Genomic DNA, 20,840 nt, shown 5'->3' on the forward strand with positions numbered 1-20,840 from the left:
AAGCAAAGGCAAGTGCCCACAAGACACCGAGCCTCGTGCACCGCCACCGTCTCTCTCGGTCACCCGGCCGAAATCCACTACGGAGCTTCTCCACCAAGGAAGGGGCCTCCTCTTCCCCGCACAAAGTGTCGTTGCCACTCCACACCAAGACGGAGGGTCACACGACGGATCACAAGTTGCTTGCCGCAGCAAGGCTTCTCTCAAGGAGCTCTCGCAAGAACTAATCCCTATTACAAGCACTAAGCACTCTCACAAGTGTGCTTAAGTCTATATGATGTATAATGAAGCTCTAAGGTGGTTGGAGATGTTCTTCAAGTGTAGTAGAATGTTCAGCAACTCCAGCACCTTTCAATGGACGGGTGAGGCGTTATATATAGGCCACCAAGTCTTGTAGCCGTTTGCTCCAACGGTCAGCTGTAAATCTGCGTATCACCGGAAGAACCGATGCCTCTGGCAGGGGTAGCGTCGGTTTCTTCCGGTCACTCATAAACCGAAGTAGCCGTTGGACTCCTGTCGGCTGACGCAGAGACCACCGGTTGAACCGATGCTTTGCACCGATGCTTCACCGGTTCAACCGGTGCTGAAGGAATCTTCTCCTGGACGCTGACGTCATTACACCGGTGGTATGCACCGATGCACCGTCGGTTGAACGGTGCTGAAGAAACTTCTTCTGGGCACTTGACATCGTCTCTGGTACAAAGGACTGCCAATGCACCGATGCCCTTTACTTGGACCGTCGGTTCAACCGGTGCCTAAAGGCTGACTTGGCTTCGATTCCATCCTGCACCAAAGTGTCATGGCGGAACCCCCGTAGGGCGGCCCTTCGGGCCTAGCTACGCCTATCTTCTCTTTGTCATCACTTGAACCTAAAAGCCTGGGAATGTTCATCTTAACAATCATATTAGTCCAAGTGTTGTGTGTGTCATCAATCGCCAAAACATTATATTGAAATATGGCATGAGAGGCCATTTTCGCTACAACCGGTGCCCCGACCCGCTCGCCGTCGCCCACGACCGCCAGACCGCCGCGCCACCGTTCCTGCCACCGCCGGCCGCTGTTCTCCGTGGATGCGCCGCTCCAGCCACCTCAGCCCAACCGAGCCCACCCCTAGGTCCCTCTCGCCCTCCTCTTGCTCCTCCCCCTATTTCCCTCGCCGCCGGCCGCCGTAGGCACCGGAATCCGGCCGCCCGACGCTCCCTGTTTCAAACCCCAGCCATGGACCTCGGGTTGAGAAGAAACAAAAACCCGGGGGGTTATTTGAATAGGCCGTGACTCAGATGAATAGTAGTAGCAAGGGTTCCTTTGTAATTTTTTGCAGTGAACTTTGAAATTCAATAGAAATTCGTAAAAAATTCGTAAAATAGCAAATCTAGTTGTTCTGGAATCCTTGAGAGTAGCTCTTTGCAGTAGAATCATAATAAGCTGGGTGTTTGTTGCAAGTTTTTGCAGTACAAGTTGATTTGTGTCACTAGGTAAATAAAGACTAGTTGTTTTATCTTTTCTTAACTGATGATTGAAGCCATATCTTGCAGTGAAATGTTTATGGTGATTTACTCATGTGACACAAGTATTGCTATAAAAATTTCGTGGTCAGTTCTCATGTGTAGCTATTTCTCTGATTTAAAAACTTGTTTAGTAGACTTTAATTATGATAAATAGTTTATGCGGATGATAAATCTTGAAAATATTTTTGAGTGATCTTTTTGAATAGTTTATCTTGTACATGAAGTTTGAGCCCCAGTTCATGATTAGAACAGGAGCTAAAAATGAATCTTGTTAATCTAATGTCTGTTTTGTTTATTTTCTTAGAATTAATTCTGTGTAGATAAAATCATGAAAAATTCACAGTAGCTAATTCATCCCTGCGTAGATCTACTGTTAAATTTTAAGCTTCTGTTTTGCTATAGTTTAGCCTGTATAATTCAATCTTGTTCTAGGTGTGGTCTGAATGATTGAATTGTTATGAATAAATGGATACATGTTTTGGCATGAATTTTACAGGATAGATTACTCTATTCATATTCTGTTTAGAGTAATTTTTTCTAAATTTACTACTATATGTGTGCTGAGTTGTTGATTTATTAACAAACCATGATTTAATTGCTATAGGAACTACTCCCACTTACTTTATGAAGTTAGTATAGCTTTCTTGTGCTGTTGATCATGATGCCTTGTGTAGTTAGAAATGTTGAGTTACTACTCTATAAACGATTGCCCAATAAAATATGAATGCAAGTGTTTCGCTCTTTAACTGCGGGTTTTGTTTGAATTACAATTTTATAGTGAAGCAAATAATAAATTATTATCGTCACACAACTCATACATGTGCATTTCATATAGATTCGACTACTCTTGCTGACGGAACATACGAGCTGGTGCCCGAGTCCGAGAGTGAGCAGCGTGAAGCTCAGGTGAATCTAACTGAAGCTACTGAAGACCTGAACCCGATTTCGGAAGAGCCCAGATCCAGCTACGCCCAGGAAGGCAAGCCCCGGAGCATGTCCTTCTATTTTAAATTTATGCAACTTATTATCATTCCTATCTATTTGTGCATTTAAGTTTACAGGAGTTGACTGGAACCTTAGTTGCATAATCCTAGGTACCGATGCCTGAACACTAGTGTGTGTAGGTCGCTAGTTGGCTATGCTAATTGTTCGGTAGAGTCGAGTGATTTCCTGTCACTCGCGAGAAATTATAGGAGTTGGGTGTTTACTACTTACTACAACTATAAGGTCTACGGGCGGTGTCGTGAATACTCGGGATGCCCCGTCTGTTTAGTGAAAAAGTGATCAGGCCGCAATGTGTGGTAGTGGTGGTTAAGCATTTGAACGTACTATCACATGCCGAGAATATGGTAATCGGTAAGTTTAAGTACTGGATTGAACCGCAGCCAGAATATACTCCCCACCGTCTGATGTCGTTCTCATCTAGCTAATGACGGGTGCAGAGCCGGGCTCTGTAGTCGAGGGCGGTGGGGCCTGTTCCGTGAAGCGGGAATTGAAGGAAAGCTGCACGTGTGACTCTGGGAGTAAAACACGTGACGTGTGTTTAGGTCTGCCTGGCCAGGTTAATAAATTCGATTCGAATCGTCTGTTTTCTCACCGGTTATTGAGACTGCTTAACCCTTTTACCACATAGAGTAATAAGTGGAATATGTATGCTGATGAATATTCTTGGATGATGAAAGATAATTGTTTTCCACCATGTTTGCTACTGGATAGATGCTAATGTAGAATGGTTAATTGAACTAGAACTTGCAAGCAAAAATCTGAAAATAAGGACTTACTCTTTGTGGCTTTTAGCAAAAGCAAACCCCCACAAGCCAAAAGGCTTGCATATCTAGTTAAAGGACTAAGTATATCCTAGTCGGGTAAGCCTTACTGAGTATGAGTATACTCAGCCTTGCTTGTGGCTCATTTTGTTTCAGGAGATACTTTGGAGGACATGTTTGCCAGTCTGATCTGGCCTTGCACTCTTCCGCCTGGTTGGTCCGTGGAGTGGGATACGTCCCCAGCCACCGATGACAAAGAACGAGTGATGTCATGAAATGGGCTTCATCGTGACAGCCAATGTCGACGTTAGTTTCGCATGTTTACTTTCCGCTAAAATAAAGGACTCTGGTGAATTTCTTTATGTGGTTTTGCAAAGCACTTTGTTAAGTGTGGAGCTTGGTTTGTAATCCTGCAGTTATGTTAAATTCTATGTGTTGTAATATATGGTGTATTGTTGTAATCTCTGGACTCACCTTCGCGTGAGTTATGCTGCTTTGTTCGATCCAGGTTTAAGTGGTTTTATCAGGAATTTACCCGACGAACCTCCGATGTGCTCCGTCTGCTGTGCGAGTTAAACCTAATTGCCTTTGCAATGATGGTTAGCGCACTTAAGCCGGTTTATGTCGGGCGGTTCTGCCACAGCTGGTATCAGAGCCGAACAAAGCGTGCACCGGAGAATGATAGGAGTTTCGAATAATTTTCTTAAAAGTTTGACCACAAAAATTGCGTTTGCAAAATACGTTGGTTCGTTAAGGATGGTGCCTAGTTCGTAAAGCCCTAGGGAAATTATGGGAAGTTACTAGGTGCCTATCTAACCTATGTTGAATTACAATTTTATAGAGAAGCAAATAATAAATTATTATCGTCACACAACTCATACATGTGCATTTCATATAGATTCGACTACTCTTGCTGACGGAACATACGAGCTGGTGCCCGAGTCCGAGAGTGAGCAGCGTGAAGCTCAGGTGAATCTAACTGAAGCTACTGAAGACCTGAACCCGATTTCGGAAGAGCCCAGATCCAGCTACGCCCAGGAAGGCAAGCCCCGGAGCATGTCCTTCTATTTTTAAATTTATGCAACTTATTATCGTTCCTATCTATTTGTGCATTTAAGTTTACAGGAGTTGACTGGAACCTTAGTTGCATAATCCTAGGTACCGATGCCTGAATACTAGTGTGTGTAGGTCGCTAGTTGGCTATGCTAATTGTTCGGTAGAAGTCGAGTGATTTCCTGTCATTCGCGAGAAATAATAGGAGTTGGGTGTTTACTACTTACTACAACTATAAGGTCTACGGGCGGGGTCGTGATACTCGGGATGCCCCGTCTGTTTAGTGAAAAGTGATAAGGCCGCAGTGTGTGGTAGTGGTGGTTAAGCGTTTGAACGTACTAATCACATGCCGAGAATATGGTAATCGGTAAGCTTAAGTACTGGATTGAACCGCAGCCAGAATATACTCCCCACCGTCTTGACGTCGTTCTCATCTAGCTAATGACGGGTGCAGAGCCGGGCTCTGTAGTCGAGGGCGGTGGGCCTGCTCCATGAAGCGGGAATTGAAGGGAAAAGTTGCACGTGTGACTCTGGGAGTAACCATGTGACTTGTGTTTAGGCCTACCTGGCCAGGTTAACAAATTCGATTCAAATCGTCCGTTTCTCACCGGTTATTGAGACTGCTTAACCCTTTTACCACATAGAGTAATAAGTGGAATATGTATGCTGATGAATATTGTTGGATGATGAAAGATAATTGTTTTCCACCATGTTTGCTACTGGATAGATGCTAATGTAGAATGGTTAATTGAACTAGAACTTGCAAGCAAAAATATGAAAATAAGGACTTACTCTTTGTGGCTTTTAGCAAAAACAAACCCCCACAAGCCAAAAGCCTTGCATGTTTAGTTAAAGGACTAAATATATCCTAGTTGGGTAAGCCTTGCTAAGTATTAGTATACTCAGCCTTGCTTGTGGCTCATTTTATTTCAGGAGATACTTTGGAGGACATGTTTGCCAGTCTGACCTGGCCTTGCACTCTTCCGCCTGGTTGGTCCGTGGAGTGGGATACGTCCCCGGCCACCGATGACAAGAACGAGTGATGTCATGAAATGGGCTTCATCGTGACACCCATGTCGACGTTTGTTTCACGTGTTTACTTTCTGCTAAAATAAAGGACTCTGGTGAATTTCTTTTATGTTGGTTTTGCAAAGCACTTTGTTAAGTGTGGAGCTTGGTTTGTAATCCTGCAGTTATGTTAAATTCTCTGTGTTGTAATATATGGTGTATTGTTGTAATCTCTGGACTTGCCTTCGCATGAGTTATGCTGCTTTGTTCGATCCAGGTTTAAGTGGTTTTATCGTGAATTTACCTAACGAACCTCCGATGTGCTCCGTCTGCTGTGCGAGTTAAACCAAATTGCCTTTGCAACGATAGTTAGTGCACTTAAGCTGGTTTATGTCGGACGGTTCTGCCACAAGTACTCCTACTGGCCAGTAGTTGATAGCGGTCTCTAGCAAGACGTGTCAACTCCTAAGGGCGCGCGAATCATATCTGTCGATCCGTCACAATCTTATACATGTTGTTCCCTTTGCCTCACCATATTTGGTCTAGTTTGAAGCCGACTACTCTTTCTCGATCCTGTGATTCGGAATTCTTGGTTAACTCTTAACCCTAGCATGGCCATGCATTTCTGGATCCGAATCACTCAAGGGGCCTAGAGATATCTCTCTTGTAGAGAGGGGCAAATCCCATCTTGACCGACTATGTCTCACAGCATGCTTCTTGACAGACCCGAAAACCACCTTTATAACTACCCAGTTACGGTGTAGCGTTTGATGGCTCCTAAGTAAGTCGGTTCACATATTGAGTACATACGACGATTTCAGGTCTTAGGACACAGCGTACATATTGTGTAATGAGAAGTCATCATCTCGTGTTGGGTCAGTTCTGTCTCATGTCTCACATGAACACACATTATTAGTTTGACATCCCCATGTCCATGACTTGTGAAACGTAGTCAATCAACTAATATATGTGCTAGTCTAATATTCATGTGTGTCCTCACATGAACTCGACTAGGAACATTTTAGAATATCCATACAAGTAAATAGTTTCACAAATACTTCACATAAGCATTAATCAATACAAGTTGTCATCCATGGATATTCAAGGAATTAATCATGAATACAAGGAAATATGATTGTCTCTAAGGCATATTTCCAACAGTCGCCGCCACCGCGTCCCGCACCGCCGTGGCTGGCGGTGCTATTCCCCTCCCCGTGCTGCCCCTCCACGTCCGCGTCCATGGCCCAAGGCTCCACCTTCGGCAGCTGGGGCTCGACCTCCTCGCCGGATCTGGGGTCTGCTTGACCAGATCTCACCGGAGCGGAGCTGGGATGCAGGGGGGGGTGGGCTGAGCTGCGACGGGCCGGCATCGGCAGAATGGCGGTCCGGAGCAGCAACGGGGCGCGCCAGGCAGAGCTATGCCTCGACCGGCTCCTCCTCGGCGGAGCTCGGCCGCGGCTCCCGGCAATGTGGTAGGCCGAGGACCCAGCAGCGGCGGGGGGCCAATCTTCTCCTCCTTCTCCTCTCTCCCTCACGGCCGCACGGCGAGCGGGTGGTGGCTGACCAGGTTGGGCCCGCAGAACGCCGCCTCCGCTCCAGCTGTCTAAGGGGCATGGCGCCCTGCGCCTCCTCCTCTGCGACGCCCTCATCATCGCCATCGCCGCGGCGCTCCTCCGAACCCCGGCCATGTGGCCTGCCAGGCGCCAAATGCGGCCGCCGTGGATCCAGATCCAGCGGCATGGTGAGTGGGGAATAGGAAATTTGGAGTTAAGGGAGCTGTACCGTGCCATCGCCGGGATCCCCAAAGACCACAAGGGGTGAGGCATGCGTGATGCTTGCTACTTATCATCAAGTTCCTTTCAGTTTGCTGTCGCATTGATACAATATGATCCTTTTTTCAATTGACAGCATGACCAAGGAGTACTTCAACTTAGTCCTGATCATGGGCCGCCCGATCCGATGAACCTGATCCGACTCGTCCGAAAAAGCCCGATCCGAACCGACCCGAAAAATGCACGGGCCGGGCATGGGGCGTTTTTTTAACCCGGCCATAAATTCGGGTTGGGCTCGGGCTGAAAATTTAGCCCGTGGGCCGACCCGACGGGCTGAGAAAAATCGGTCATCCTGTGCAGCCCCCACACACTCCTAACAGCCTAGCCCATCAGTGTGACATAAATACTTGTTTCCAACCCTAACTCCCCGTTTCTGCTCCCACCAGCCTCCATACCTTGGCCGTCGGCACACAAGCGCAACCACGGGGCAGCAGGAAAGCCACCCCAGCGACCCCTCACCTCTCCGGCAAGCCGCCCCGGCACCCCCTCTCCTCTCTGGCAAGCCGTCCCCTTCGGCCCTCCCAACACCGGCAAGTCTCTTCCCTCCCCTATCTCTTCCGCTTGGGCTGCGTCAGTGCTTCTCTGTTCTAGTGTTCTCTCATCTGCTTTGATGTGTCTACATGATTGGTACCGTGAGAAGATGGATGAAGGTAAGGCTGCCTGCAGCGGGGACCTTTAAAGCTCCCTTCAGGACTTTTACCGCACGGAAGAGCTGCAGCGGCACACTGTAAGCAGTCCGCTACCATTGCGGAAGCAGGCCGTCCCTCCAAATCCAGCGTACTTCCCGTTCCTCCTCTACAGAACCACGTGGCGCGGGGCCCACCACGGCGCCTTGCCCCTCCGCGGCCACGGACGCCGTGAGGAGCCTCGCCGCTCGCCGCCCTCGGGCCTGCAACGCTGCCCGACGCGACGCCGCCGCCGCCGGACCGCATGCCGGCCTCTGCCCTGCCGCGCACCGCCGTCCGCGCCGGCCGCCGAGCCCCGTGCGCTCCACCAAATTATTGTGATACCAAAGGCTTAGGGCCAGCCTTTTCCATAAAACATTTATTAGTGGAACTTCTTTAGCTTTGTCTTACTCATGAAAAACATGCACTTTTATTAATATCCTTATTCACCTTTGTGTGGTCGATGTGGGTCCACTCGTTGCATATGGTGAACACTTAAGTGATGATTTACGTATTGTCAGCATGGTTCTCCAAAATTATTGTTTAAAAGTGTAGTTTTGTGATAGTTATATCAAACTTATTGCGACTTTGTGAAACTAAGTCTTTTTAATAGTTTGCACCTGATGTAAATCTTGTAGAAAATGCTGATACTAGTTTTGTTGTGGAGTTTTTGTGCATGGGTTGCTGTGTTTTGCCCATCTTTTCCATGCAGGTAGGCATTACCCATCTCCTTGTATTTATGTTGACTCTGAATCAATTGTCCAGAAAGATGGAATCCAACACCAACAAGCTTCAAAACCTCCATATCACCTCCAATGAGGAAACATATCCTGTTCCCGAGATTGATTGCACGGATGATGAAGATGACGAGGTCATGGAGCCTCAAGTAACATTAGGTTTCATAGATGAGCCTGAGGAACCAGAGGACTGGCATCTTCTTCTCCCACAACACTTCCCCAACAAAGCTGGCGGTGTTCCGGTGCATACAAAACACAGTTGCATTATACTGACTTAACGATGATGATGTTTGTATTTTCTCCGGTTTTGACATGGTTTGAATTTTTTCAGGCCTGGCTTGATCCTGTGAATTTGCCATCAGGCAAGTCGAGGAGCTGTGACTTCTGTGGCGAGCCACTGCGCTTTGTTCTCCAGGTTTTTCTTCATATACAAGAATACATATTGTTCATATTCAGGATTGGCAGCAAACTTTGTTTCTTGTATGCAGGTTTATGCACCAATTCACTCGAAAGAAACAGCCTACCACCGGACATTGTTTGTGTTCATGTGCCCTTCAATGGCATGCTTACTCCTAGACCAGCATGAACAGGGGAAGGACAGAGCTGCGAATCCTAAAAGAAGGTAAATGAATTTCAGTTTTTTATCATAGTGTTATGCGATATTTCCATTGCTTATGTTGGTCAGTTGGAGTAAATTGGATTGCAGTGTGAAGGTTTTCCGGTGCCAGCTGGCCCAGGACAATGCATTTTATCAACTTGAAGAACATGAAGGATGCAGTGAATCCATTGAGTCACAGTGTGCTGGAGGTATTTTTGTTTGCTTAATATTGTTTATCTTCTCCGTGCATGTATATTATTTAGTTGCACTTGATTTGCTCTGTATTTGAATTTTTGGGACAGACATGCAAGACTTCCTGTTGTCAATAAACTGAATTGTGTGTAAGATAAAGAAAGAATTGATGCAGTTTTGCACACGTCATCATGTCTTGGTGCACATGCACATCCCATGCCTTGGTAGTTGTCTAGGCATCAATAAAGGACACAGGGCATCACATTTTTATATTCCAAAAGCAATGTGCTTCATACTTCTTTTTGGCATCAACCTCTAGAAAACACTTTTCTTGCTGATGAATTAAATTTCTTATATGTTTTTGAGAAAAGTTACAGAGGTCCCCAGTCCCCTGCTAAATGCTCAATACAAAAGATAAAGAATAAAGAGACAATAATCCATGACAGACAACACAGCTTGTCAGTAGTAAACAGCACCAGATGTTATGCAGTCAAGCCTAAATATGTGATTAGAATTTCCCTACCAGCTCGCATTTAGCATATCATTTGTACCAAGCGACTAATGTTATATTACAATATATGCATCGCTATATAGGTTGTAAGCATTAAATCATATCTTTTATGGCTTTGAAATGTTTCTGTTAGGACCACGTGCTCAGCTTTGCCATTGGTGTGGTACATGGAAAGGTGAAAAAAGATGTAGCGTCTGTAGAAAAGCATACTACTGTTCCAAGAAGCATCAGGTATTCAATAATTCACAATCATCACGATGCATTAGCTGGATCTTTTTTGTGTCTGCTTCCTAAATCATTAGATATCGCTATTTGGAGGAATCACTTCAATGTTCTTATACAGGAATTGGATTGGCGTAGCAGTCACAAGAATGAATGTCATCAAATTCTAGGTGCACCCAATGATTCTGATTCTATTTTGCCAGATGCAAGGAAAGGTAGATTTGTTTTGAGTGCTCTTTTGTCTCTTATGGTTGTATTTCTGGTTGCTTCATGATGTTTCTTTGTGTGCCAATTAGTTCCAGTATTTGCTGGCGCGGCATGGCCTGAATATACGGTGGTTGATGAAACTGAAAAGCCTCCCCGTTTTGCTAATTGTGATGGCAATAGCTCAGAATTGTATGTGGTGCAAGGACAAAACGAACCAGATCACATGTTGTCTTTGATGGATGAGTTTGAGGTTTTTTTCTTGTGCATACTTCGTGAACAATCTTTGGTGAAGTACCAGTGTTATACTTTTCTTTATTTAGTACAATATCTGTGTAGGCTGATGCTGACAACAGATGCTGGGCATCTTTTCTAGACCGCATCTCAAGAGCTCCACATCAAGTGCTGAGGTATGTGTCAATGGGTTTTCCTGGATGGTGGATGTAATTGTATTACTGTTATATTCCATTTTGAAGTGAATTTTAATTTTGAATAGGAATACTAGAGATGGGTCTGAGTGCCTTGCCACAACCCCTATTGGAGCATCATTGTATTTCAAATCGATTTAATGATGCCCATTATATCAATAGGCTAAATAAAGCAATAATGTATGCGCAATATTGGTTTATTAACCATTTTAATTTAGTAATTTAAAGTATATTTCAATTTCAATAAAATGGTTTTGTATGATGAAGGGCCATGTGTTTTATTTTAACAAAACATTATAGATACAAAAATAAAACAGGATATTTTGAACAAGCATTGCAGATTGAGAGCTCTCTTGATTCAACGCATGATCTGCCACAAATAGCTGATATTGAGACATTATATGGATAATCTGCCACAAATAGCTGATGTAGAGACATGTGTTTCATTTTCATTTGATCCATCCCAGTTTTATTTGCATCTAAAATCTTGTACGACAAATCTCAGTGGCTGTTGAAATATGAGCAACTATAGGATGAGCAGGAAGCAGAGAGTTTTTTTTTTTGAAGCACAAGCTTAGTGCTTTAGATTGCATATAAGTACGTATATATAGTAAAATGACCAACTGCTGCTGTCCAGCAACTTGCAAACCGACCTACACTATTGCTGCAGTGCCTTTGCCAAATAACTTGCAAAAATCAACTTGACTACTACTATTTGGCTATTTGCTGTCAAAGACAGCTGCTAGACTTACTGACCAAGGGAAAAAGGGAAACTGACTTATACTAACGAGACTAAGACTAATACTAGTTAAATAAGCTAAGAACACATGGATCACTACTAACAATGGCTTCCAATTGATGTGATGATAGTAAGCTGTTTACTCTGATGAGCGGACACACTCCATTCATTGCATCATATGGTAATTTTAAGTTTACATAGTTCCCCTTTGTCAGACTATACTGTTTATTGACTCTTTCAGCCTTCTCTGTAATCGAATTGGTTTGTTTAGCTTCTATTTTCCTAAGCTCCACGTTCTCTGGTATTAGGACTGCAAATGAATCCATAGACCATAGGCCATCTCTCCTTTGGCAGCTTTGCTGTTTTTCCTTCCTGTATCTTGCATCTTGCTCTTCAGTTTCTTCTAATCGTTGATAGCGGAATTTGATCTTTATATTCATCAACCTTCATGTTTTCAAATTCGTCAAAGTCTGTTGACCTATCACATTTCTCTTTTATATACGCTGACACCTGACAGTACGGTTTTAAAGCATCGCCAAGGTGTCCAGGTGCTAAAAAATCCTAGGTGTCCCTGTCGCCTTTCTAAAAAGAGCAATAGAGGGGAAGGAAGGGGAAAGAATTGAATGGAAATCAATCAACAAGGCCCTGCAGCTGCTGCTGGTGCATCCCTGCTAGCTCCAGTGCATGTAGCCAGTGCAGTACTCACTCCAGCCAGCTGCAGAGCAGTCAGTCTGAAAGGGTGCAACTCAGTAAGGAGCAGAGAAGAGGTACCAGGAGGTCTGGAGGAGCTGTGGGCTGCCGGGGAGTGAGAAGACAGGGAGATGGGGAAGTGAGTAGTGGCACTGAGAATGGACTAGCGGAGGTGCTAAACAAATCGGAAGGAGATTGGCAGAACCTTATCTGCAAGCCAGCGGAGGTGCTAAACAAATCGGAAGGAGATTGGCAGAACCTTATCTGCAAGCCAGGGGAAGGTTATATCGGCTGCCTGGTGGGCTGGGCCATCCCTTACGTCTCCTTCCCAATTTTTTTTCTTTTTCTTTCTCATCCATGCTGCTGTCTTGCTTCTTCTGAGATTGTATCCTCGTTGCTTAGTCAATTAGAAGGTGGTCCAACACCATGTCTCACCTTACCGCCTTGAGAACTTAGGCTGTTTGCACTCTTCATCCTCTATTTCCTTCCTCTAAAAGAAATATTCTGTCCTGGTCATCAAGATTCTCTCCTCTATACCACTTTCCTCCACACCCATGCATTGTCTATATCTCTATTCTATACCAACTACTCGCTATGGGACCCACACATCAGACTTTTTTTTACTCCCCGCGCCCTCCCTTCTCGTTCTCTCCCTCTCCTCCCTCCCCAATTCCCATGCTCTCTCCCTCTCCGGCGCGACCTCTCTCCCTCTCCCTCTCTCTCCGGGCAGATTCTTCGCCGGCCGCGGCAGTGAGGCGGTGCTGGTCAACGAGGGCGGCTGCCACGGCGGTGAGGTGGCGTTGGTCCACGAGGGCGGTCGTCGTGCCATGGCCGGCGTGGTGGTGCCCTCCGTGTCGTCGGGCACGAGACCGCCGTGGCACGAGCCGGCGGCGGTGGGGGACGAGCTGCCCGGCGGTGGCGGGGAAGTTGCCACCATGGCGGGCCTCCTGGAGCTCCGTCGCGCGCCATGGCGGGCCTCCTCGAGCTTCGCCGGATCTGGCGGCCATGGCGGTTCCAGCCACGCCGCGCGCTTCCGGCCGGCTGTGGTCTGCCGCTGCCTTTGCTCTACTCCTTTCCCTCTCCACGCGTGCAGCGAGGTGGTTGCCACGCTGGCCGATGGCTTTCATTCTGGAAGCCTGTTATTCCTAGCGAAAGCGAGCTTGTCCGCTTGGGTAGCGGACGCTTCCCAGGATGCCGCTGCAGGAGATTTTCTGCTATATGGCTCCTGCAAGATGCTGTATAGGATGCCAGTGCGAGCAGACTTAGGCTGACAGTTCTTCCCTAACTTCCTGAATACTTAAAGCACATCTTAGCACTTCTGGTCCCACTAGATGTTACTTGGCTCGGAAAGATCCATTTGTGGCTTTGACTTCGTTCTTATCCTTAGGTTCAGATACTAATTGTATTTCTAATTTTCTATCCAGGGTCTTTAGTTTTGTTTGACATTTCAGCATTGTCATTGTCAATATCCCCAGTATTCGCTTCAAGACCTCCACATGTAGCCATCCTAGATGCACATTGAGAATGATAGGAGCAATTTTAATTTATATGTTTCTACTAGGAGACAAGGTCAGGTCGGTGGGATTTAGCTTTCTTGACCACTAAAACAAATACCATGGACAAGAAGAAAAAGAAGGAACACACATGGTGTGCCTTAAACACACAGCAAGGAGTCAATATGGATTAAAGGATGAAAAGGAGGTTGCTACTTCGATAGTGATGCGGCGCAGATCTGCTTCAGATGTAGATCGCCATGGGATTGGGAGCCGGGAGGTAGGTTGACTGGTCCAGGCCTTCTCCACCTTTTCACATAAGAAATCGAAAGCAAATCCTAGGTGTAAGATGAAATTGCTCCCTGCGGACCATATTTTCTCTACCCCATTCTGCCTTACTGTGATATCAGGTTGATTGAAACCTGCTGCCGTTTGCTCTCCTCCCCGCGTTCCACGAATAAAGGTGGACGCGTGTCGTTCAACCTGAGATTTGGCTATTTTTCAAATAAGCCCTTCTACTTTCTACAAATTAGAACTAAGCCCAACTCATCAGGAACGAATAGTATCCACGTTTCTATATTTTCCACGTAGGCCCTAAAACTAATATTTATTTTGATATGTAGGACCTCAACCCTGTCCCTCTCCTGTGAGGCAATTTTACATTTACCCCCTCCCGCTCCCGCAGCCTCGAATACTCGCTCTCCTTCCTCGCTCCCCTCTGCTCTATCCCTCCCTTTCTCGCTCCTTGCTGCCGCCATCTCTCCGACTCTCCCTTTCTGCTCTCTGTCCGCCTCGCCTTCTCCATCTCTGCCTATCTCCATCGTACCTACTCGCCGCCGCCGCTCGCTCCTGCAGTATCCGGATCCGGCGTGGGGCGCGCGTGGCTTGGAGTGAGGAGGCACGGGCCGGCCTAGGCACACAGTGGCCTCTCCCTCCCTCTCTGCTCTCTACATCCCCATTGTCGCCTCCCTTCCCCTTCTGTCTCTCCGCCTGCCTTCGTCGTGCAGAGGGAGCAGGAGGCGGGCGGAACTTTGCAGCACACATGGAGGCGGCTTGCAGTGTGGGTGGACGTGGGCTGGAGGTGGCCAGCTAGCCGGTGCAGAGGTTGCCGGGAGCACGCACACATGGAGGCGGGCGGGCACTGGCCATCCTGGAGGCGGTGGGCATGGAGATGGCCGGGAGCTTGTGACGCCTGCAGAGGCATGGCCACCAGCTTCAATGACGCCGCCATCACCATCGCGGGCCCCGCCGCCACGCAGCTAGCCACCATCTTTGTCCCCACATTCAGGCCGTCGCCGCATGTAACGAGCGCGCTTTTGGAGCAGCAACAGCAACAGCCACCGGTGATGGAGGTGGACTCGTTGCTGGTGGTCCAGGGCAAGATCACCGTGCTCGAGGTCTTCACCCACCACGTCTCGCCCGCCAATCTCGCCCGCTGACTGCTCGTCTTCCGGTGCTGACAGTACTGCTCGGCTTGCCGGCCAAGATCTGATAATCGCATCAGCTTGGTTCATTGGTACTTGATAGTACTCTCAGCCTTAGTATCGAATTAGCTTCTTTGTGTTCGGTTCAGTCAGTGAAATTGTAAGATAAGCTCGGCCGATTGGTAAATTATATTAAATCCCATTGGTTCTGAAATTTCTTCTTCCAGTTTACCATAGTTACAAGATTTGTGTTGTGTTCTTGATGTTGTAGGTTATTACTGATAGATTGTTATGTGCTCAGAGTCAAGACCAAACAAAGAGTTTGTTCTTGAGATGGATGTTCCGATTAGACAATTCACAATTGGTCCCTTGTGTCAAGCAAACAAGATCAGGCAACTACTGTTTTTGGACACCTGAATGATGGATAGTGCACCCACGATGTATTTGTTACCATATGCTGTGTTTTTCTGTTGAATTTATCCTATACCATTCATGCCATTTGTCATATTTAACTACCTTCGATTTACTTATGTTTAATTGCACGTTTAATACCTTCGATTTGTTATATTCAATTGTTTAAATGGTAGGGTGTTCATCGCGCGCCTCATGTTCTAGTATTCTAAACTGAGAGACATTCCCAAGGCTAGCTCTTGTGTGCCTAAGTGTGAAAGGCACATGCTTGCGCAATGGCGCGGCACTTAGGTGTACCTAGAGGCGGCATGGATCCTCCTTGCTGCACTAGGCATTAGATGACAGGGATGTGTGGTGTGCCTAAGGAGCTGCGCTACTGCTACTTAAGTGGGACGTGCCAGATCTCGGGCAAGAAAAGGGGAATGGATTGGGGGACAAGCATGAGTGAGTGAAAAATTAGCGCTGAACACAATTTGATGGGCAAAATGGGTGACATTTATCCAGGATTGGGAAGTGCTGGCGGGACGTGCAGCTCTGCGAATCTGTAAACAATATTTTTTGATTTACTGAATACTATTTGATTCTAATGTTAGTCTTCTCTTACTGTTTGCCCCACTTTTTAAGCTCATCATCATGATTTTGTAATAAACCTCGTTCAGTTCTTTAGCTTGCTTCCATATTTGACCTGAGAACTATCTTGAGCATGCTTTCCATTATTTGGTTATGCAGGTACTGCAGGGAGGCAAAAGCAAAACCTCTTTGGGCGATGTCATCTGGGTCTCTGGCCACTGCAGCTATCCCGTCATGCATCTACTGTAGCGGTCCACTTCGCTATGAGTTTCAGGTTGGCCAGGTTTTCGTTTTTTAGCGCACTATTCAGTTTACTGGTTTCTGCAAAGGAAGATATATTGTTGAGATCCATGTATTATGATTTTCTTTTTTGCAGTATATTATGTTAAAGGAGAATAGCCCCACCCTTTGTAGAAAAAACCTGCCCCCCTAAGAAAAGGAAAGGGAGTAATTTATCTGCCTATACGGGCAGTCCTTGTGGAGTGTCATCTAGGTCCATGAACTTTAGAACTACATATAAGGGTCCATAAACTTGTCAAAGAATGCCATCTAGGTCCAAATTGCTGAAAATCCCCAACTTGTCAATATGAATCTCCACTAACAAGCCACATCAGCAACCATAGGGTTTTTTTGGGAACTTTAGGACTAGTTGACACATTTGAGAAGTCAGGTACTCAAATCTGCATTCTCAAAGATTATGGACGTGCATGGCACTCCATGAAAAGTTTTAAGGACCGACCGTGCATTTCACTCATTCTTTTGTTAATTTTCACCATTCACGATTTAGCTAGCTGTTTAGTACTATTAATAAGTATGCATATTTTGACAGTTTGCAACAGGCTAGCAAATCATAGTATATCCAGGTAAATGGGCATACCCTGAAGGATGGGTTGAAATTTACGAGCTGACAGCATTGCATAATGTTATAGTTTGTTGTGCTACACTCTGCTGTAACATGCATTGAATATATGAAACTTTACCTGCATGAAATGTGTATATAGTCAACGGATAGAGCATGGATGCAGGAATTAGTGGTGGTGATCCTGCATGGTCTGTTAGTGTCTGTGTGTACGTGTTTTCCAGCACTACGGTCGCCTGGCTGTGTCCACCCATCCATCCTGCTGTTGCCATGGATGGCACCGAAAATACAAGCATGTTGAGATTTTTCTTTTGTAATTCAACTTTTGGTTAGTTTTTTATGCAAACAAATTTAGTGCTTAAAATGCAAAATATATTTTGGATTAGAAAACGCAACCTTGCAGACTATTTTATCATGACCAGATAGGCAGATAGATTATTTTGCTTGGCATAAGTATTCTGATTGTATTCCTAGCACGGTCATTCATTAGACAATCATTAATTCCAATTTTTGGTGTGCAGATAATGCCACAGCTGCTCCATTTCTTCCATGTTGAAAATAAGCCCGACTCTCTTGATTGGGCAACAATAGTTGTGTTTACATGTCAAGGGTCCTGTGATCGAAATATCAATTACAAGGAAGAATTTGTATGGGTTCAGTTATACCCAACTACTGCGACAAGATACCGCAGTTCTGGTATGACCATGCACTTACAACATTTTTAGTGTATATGACCATTTTTTACTTTCTGATGCTATTCTAAAGATTTTTTTAGTAATCTATAAATCTGCATCACCAAATGAAGTGTGGCACTTTTCTGTTTCTATGTTCAAGTATCTGGGGTGGTATGATTAGGAAACTTTTTCTATAATATGCTGCGTGGGGTAGTCAAAATTTACCTAATATTATTGTTGTTTCTCCAAGGCTTAAAATTTAACCCTCACTGTGGACAACACCATGTACAAGTAAAAATCAAATATATTACATGAGATGTTGTCAAGTGGGCGAAAGGTGGCTCTGTTGAGCCCACTAAAGCAGAAACATCTTTTGTCAATGACACCCGCAGCGAGGCTCTCGCGGGCTAAGCGGCTAGCAGAGCGTGCTCTCAGGCAGCCAGCCCGGGTTCGAGTCTCGTTGCCTCCTTAGTGCAATGCGGGGTGGCTGTCTGCCTCTTCCTGTCTCATTTTTTTTCCAATGACACCCGCAAAAATCCTTCTTTATTAGATTTTTGCTGGTTTCATGAAAGATGGAATCATCTGAATCATGATTGGTTTACCTAATTTTTCTTGCTACATTATGTAGGTTCATGTCTTGTAAACTAATGTTCTGCTTTGGACTATTTGTTTCCATTTGAGACCTTTATAGTTCTTTCTTTCTAGGTTACCAATCTCCTTCAACGAATAAGATTCTCCGGTCCGATCTATAGATGTATGTGCACCTGTCATGGTGGAAGGGGGTGGAAGGTTGGGGGTGCTCACTCACCTCGCCAACCTGTCATGGTGCCAGTTGTATCAGTTCGTTCCATTATGTGTTGATCTTGTCACCTTCCTATTTACAGTTGCTGAGTTCTGCTAAACGCTCCAAGGCAATACTCCTATTGCATTTTATGTTGTTGAGTGCTGTCTGTTAAAACTAACAGATTATAATGTTCATTCTTCTGTTATTTATAGTTGTATTGTCTGGTGTGGACAATTGTTGAGATTAAATATTATATAATTTAGTGAAATATCCAGTTTACACCCTCGAACTATCACAAAAGTTTGATTTTCAATCAACTACGAAACCGGATAACAGAGGCCATCCAACTGTTCAAATCTGGATAAATTTAGCCCCTTATGTGGTTTTGAAGGTGGTTTTTCCATTTTGTGAGAATTAAAAATATTCAACTTTAAACTAAAAAATTTATAAGTAATTCATTTAAAATCTATTTTTTATTATATTCATAATATTTGTTTGCTTGTAGTTATAATTATGATTTTTGAATAACTAAGATTCAAATGAAGCAATAATAGATATGTTACATTTTTAGCAAAATTTTGGTACTACTATCATATTTTTCTGATTTAAAAAAAATTAGTTTTGATTTTGTAGATTTAATTAGATATTTTTATATTCTTTAGAAAAATGCAAAGCACCTTCAAAACCACCCCAAGGGCCAAATTTGCTGGGTTTAGACAATTGGATGGTTTATGTTGTCTGGTTTTGTAGTTGAAGGGTGAATTAGTTTTTTGTGATAGTTCGAGGATGTAAATCGAACTTCTCCCTATTGTTTATTCGCTACTTTCTTAATACATACGTGTTGCTGTGCAAAAATTGTATGGGGATGAAGTTTCCATGCCCTGCTTCAAAGCTCAATGGTGATTTTTCCCCTTTTTTTGAACTTTGTGATTTTGCCATCATTATTTTGAAATGAAGAAACCGTTTGCTACTACTCTATAACACTGTTTGGCTGCGTGCCGTTTTTAAATGGAAGAAAAATTGAAAAAGAAAAAACACAAGAGGAAAAGACAGTAAAACCCTAATCCTTATCTCCTTTCACCCGGTTGGATCCCAGAAACGAAACGCGACACAACTATTGTGTCGTGGCGTGGCGATCAGCACTCAGACTTGGCCGGCGCGCGGCCAAAGGCGAAGCCTTTAGCCACGGCGAGGTGCGCGTGCACGCGGGCTCCTGGTTCCCCAGGTCAGTGGCACGGCGCTCTTCAGGCACACGGTGAGGGAAAAAATTCTTCAGGCACACGGTGAGGGCAAAAATTGAAAGGCAGTGGCTCACCGGTGGCTTGAGGTGGTCAGGGAGGCGCAGTGGCGAGCTGGAGTAGTGGCGGGGCGAGGCTGTATAGGCAGAGCAACAACATCGGTGTAGACGATCGTGGGCGCTGGCTCGACGACGGCGTTCCCGGTGGCGGCAACTCCTCCTTCGCCAGCCTCCTTTTTGTCGACTCCTCTGGCGGCGGCGGCGGCCGCGGAGTGGAAACCAAGCCCAGGCTCTAGGGTTTAGGAGGGGGTCGGACGCCGGGGGGTTTTATAGGCCGAGCTAGGGCACCGGGGGGTCAAATTTGGTCCGAACGGCGGTGATTCTCGGCGGTCGTGCCGAGGACGCATGGCGAGCATCCGGGATCCGCGCGGGCTCCTAGTGGTGCGTGCGGGGTGGCAGGCTTGATAGCGCAAGGCGCGGCGGCAGGCACGGCTCGCGCGTCGCGGAGCGGGGCAGGCGGGCGTTGCTGCTGGCGTCGGCAAAAGCGGCGGGGCAGCGGTTAAAGCAGGGTAGGCGCGTGCGGAGGAGAAGAATAGGGGAAGAGGAAAGCTGCCCCGTGGGGCCAGCTCATCAGCGGCCGAGGCGAAGCGCGAGCCGGCTGCGCGGCGAGCGGGCTAGCTGGGCCGTCCGCACGCCAACGGGCCGGGGCAAGCGGGGCAGCAGGCTGGGGTACGCCGGAGCGCTAAGCGGGCTGGGCGGAGATGGACAAAGCGGGCTGTGCGGGGTTTCAGGCTGTGGTGCAGTGCAGGGCGGAGTTGGGTTGGTTTCAGCGGGCAGGCCGAAATGGCCATCCAGGCTTTGGTGGGGTAGTAGACCAAACCGGCCTTGGTGTTTAGCTGGATAGCGGGCCACAATGGCCTTAGGTTTCGGGTTCGGGCCAAGATCGGGCCGCACTGGGTTGGGGGGTTTTGCTTAAGGGTTTTCAGTCGGGCTGGCTGGACCTGAGTTAGGGTTAGGGCTAGAGTTGGGTTAAGGTTAAGATCCGGGTACGAGTCGTGTGTAGTGGGTATGTTAGCGGGTCGGCTTTGGGCCTAGGTTAGAGTTAGGGTTTAGGATTTACTTTGAATGAATAATTCAAAGTAGAATCCTGCCCAAAGTAGTTAGTATTCGAAAATAAATTCGAAGGGTCCACTTCGGATTTATTTTCCCACACCACCTCAAGCAATGAAGCAACCCAA

The 20,840-nt window shown here is 46.1% G+C and overlaps 2 protein-coding genes and 1 long non-coding RNA gene across 6 annotated transcripts in view; all 3 read left to right on the forward strand.

Annotated features, from left to right (window-relative positions):
- LOC120674665 (developmental protein SEPALLATA 3-like) overlaps positions 1-7,153 on the forward strand; it is an 18,189-nt gene extending 11,036 nt beyond the window's left edge. The window contains exon 2 of the mRNA XM_039955805.1: positions 6,932-7,153. Coding sequence (XP_039811739.1) covers positions 6,932-7,153 — 222 coding nt within the window. The remainder of the gene's footprint in view (positions 1-6,931) is intronic.
- A 363-nt stretch (positions 7,154-7,516) lies between these two features.
- Positions 7,517-18,648, forward strand: LOC120672594 (programmed cell death protein 2-like). Of its 4 annotated transcripts, none has more exons than XM_039953090.1 (13): positions 7,528-7,694; positions 7,805-7,891; positions 8,595-8,808; positions 8,898-8,981; positions 9,055-9,188; positions 9,273-9,373; positions 10,001-10,098; positions 10,211-10,304; positions 10,386-10,546; positions 10,633-10,703; positions 16,208-16,322; positions 17,429-17,603; positions 18,273-18,648. In XM_039953090.1, exons 2-13 carry the CDS (start codon positions 7,809-7,811, stop codon positions 18,284-18,286), a joined length of 1,344 nt encoding a protein of 447 aa, XP_039809024.1. In that variant the 5' UTR covers positions 7,528-7,694; positions 7,805-7,808; the 3' UTR covers positions 18,287-18,648. The 4 variants fall into 4 exon arrangements, with proteins under 4 accessions (XP_039809025.1, XP_039809024.1, XP_039809022.1 ...); XM_039953088.1 differs by having other exon boundaries at positions 18,287-18,648; XM_039953091.1 differs by lacking the exon at positions 7,805-7,891 and having other exon boundaries at positions 7,517-7,694; positions 18,287-18,648.
- Positions 10,710-15,560, forward strand: LOC120672595. Its single transcript, XR_005674209.1, has 2 exons — positions 10,710-15,249; positions 15,339-15,560. It is a non-coding gene; the product is annotated as an uncharacterized LOC120672595 (long non-coding RNA).
- Positions 18,649-20,840: the final 2,192 nt, after the last annotated feature.

The sequence above is a fragment of the Panicum virgatum genome, chromosome 5N (assembly GCF_016808335.1).
Source record: "Panicum virgatum strain AP13 chromosome 5N, P.virgatum_v5, whole genome shotgun sequence".
NCBI classification, from domain to species: Eukaryota; Viridiplantae; Streptophyta; class Magnoliopsida; order Poales; family Poaceae; genus Panicum; species Panicum virgatum.

What these genes read in the sequence shown, in the direction of transcription:
- LOC120672594 (XM_039953088.1), top strand. Translation starts at nt 7,809, where the DNA reads ATGAAGGTAAGGCTGCCTGCAGCGGGGACCTTTAAAGCTCCCTTCAGG. An exon ending in CACTGCGCTTTGTTCTCCAG is followed by an intron (nt 8,982 to 9,054) that starts GTTTTTCTTCAT and finishes TCTTGTATGCAG; the next exon opens with GTTTATGCACCAATTCACTC. An exon ending in GCTGCGAATCCTAAAAGAAG is followed by an intron (nt 9,189 to 9,272) that starts GTAAATGAATTT and finishes ATTGGATTGCAG; the next exon opens with TGTGAAGGTTTTCCGGTGCC.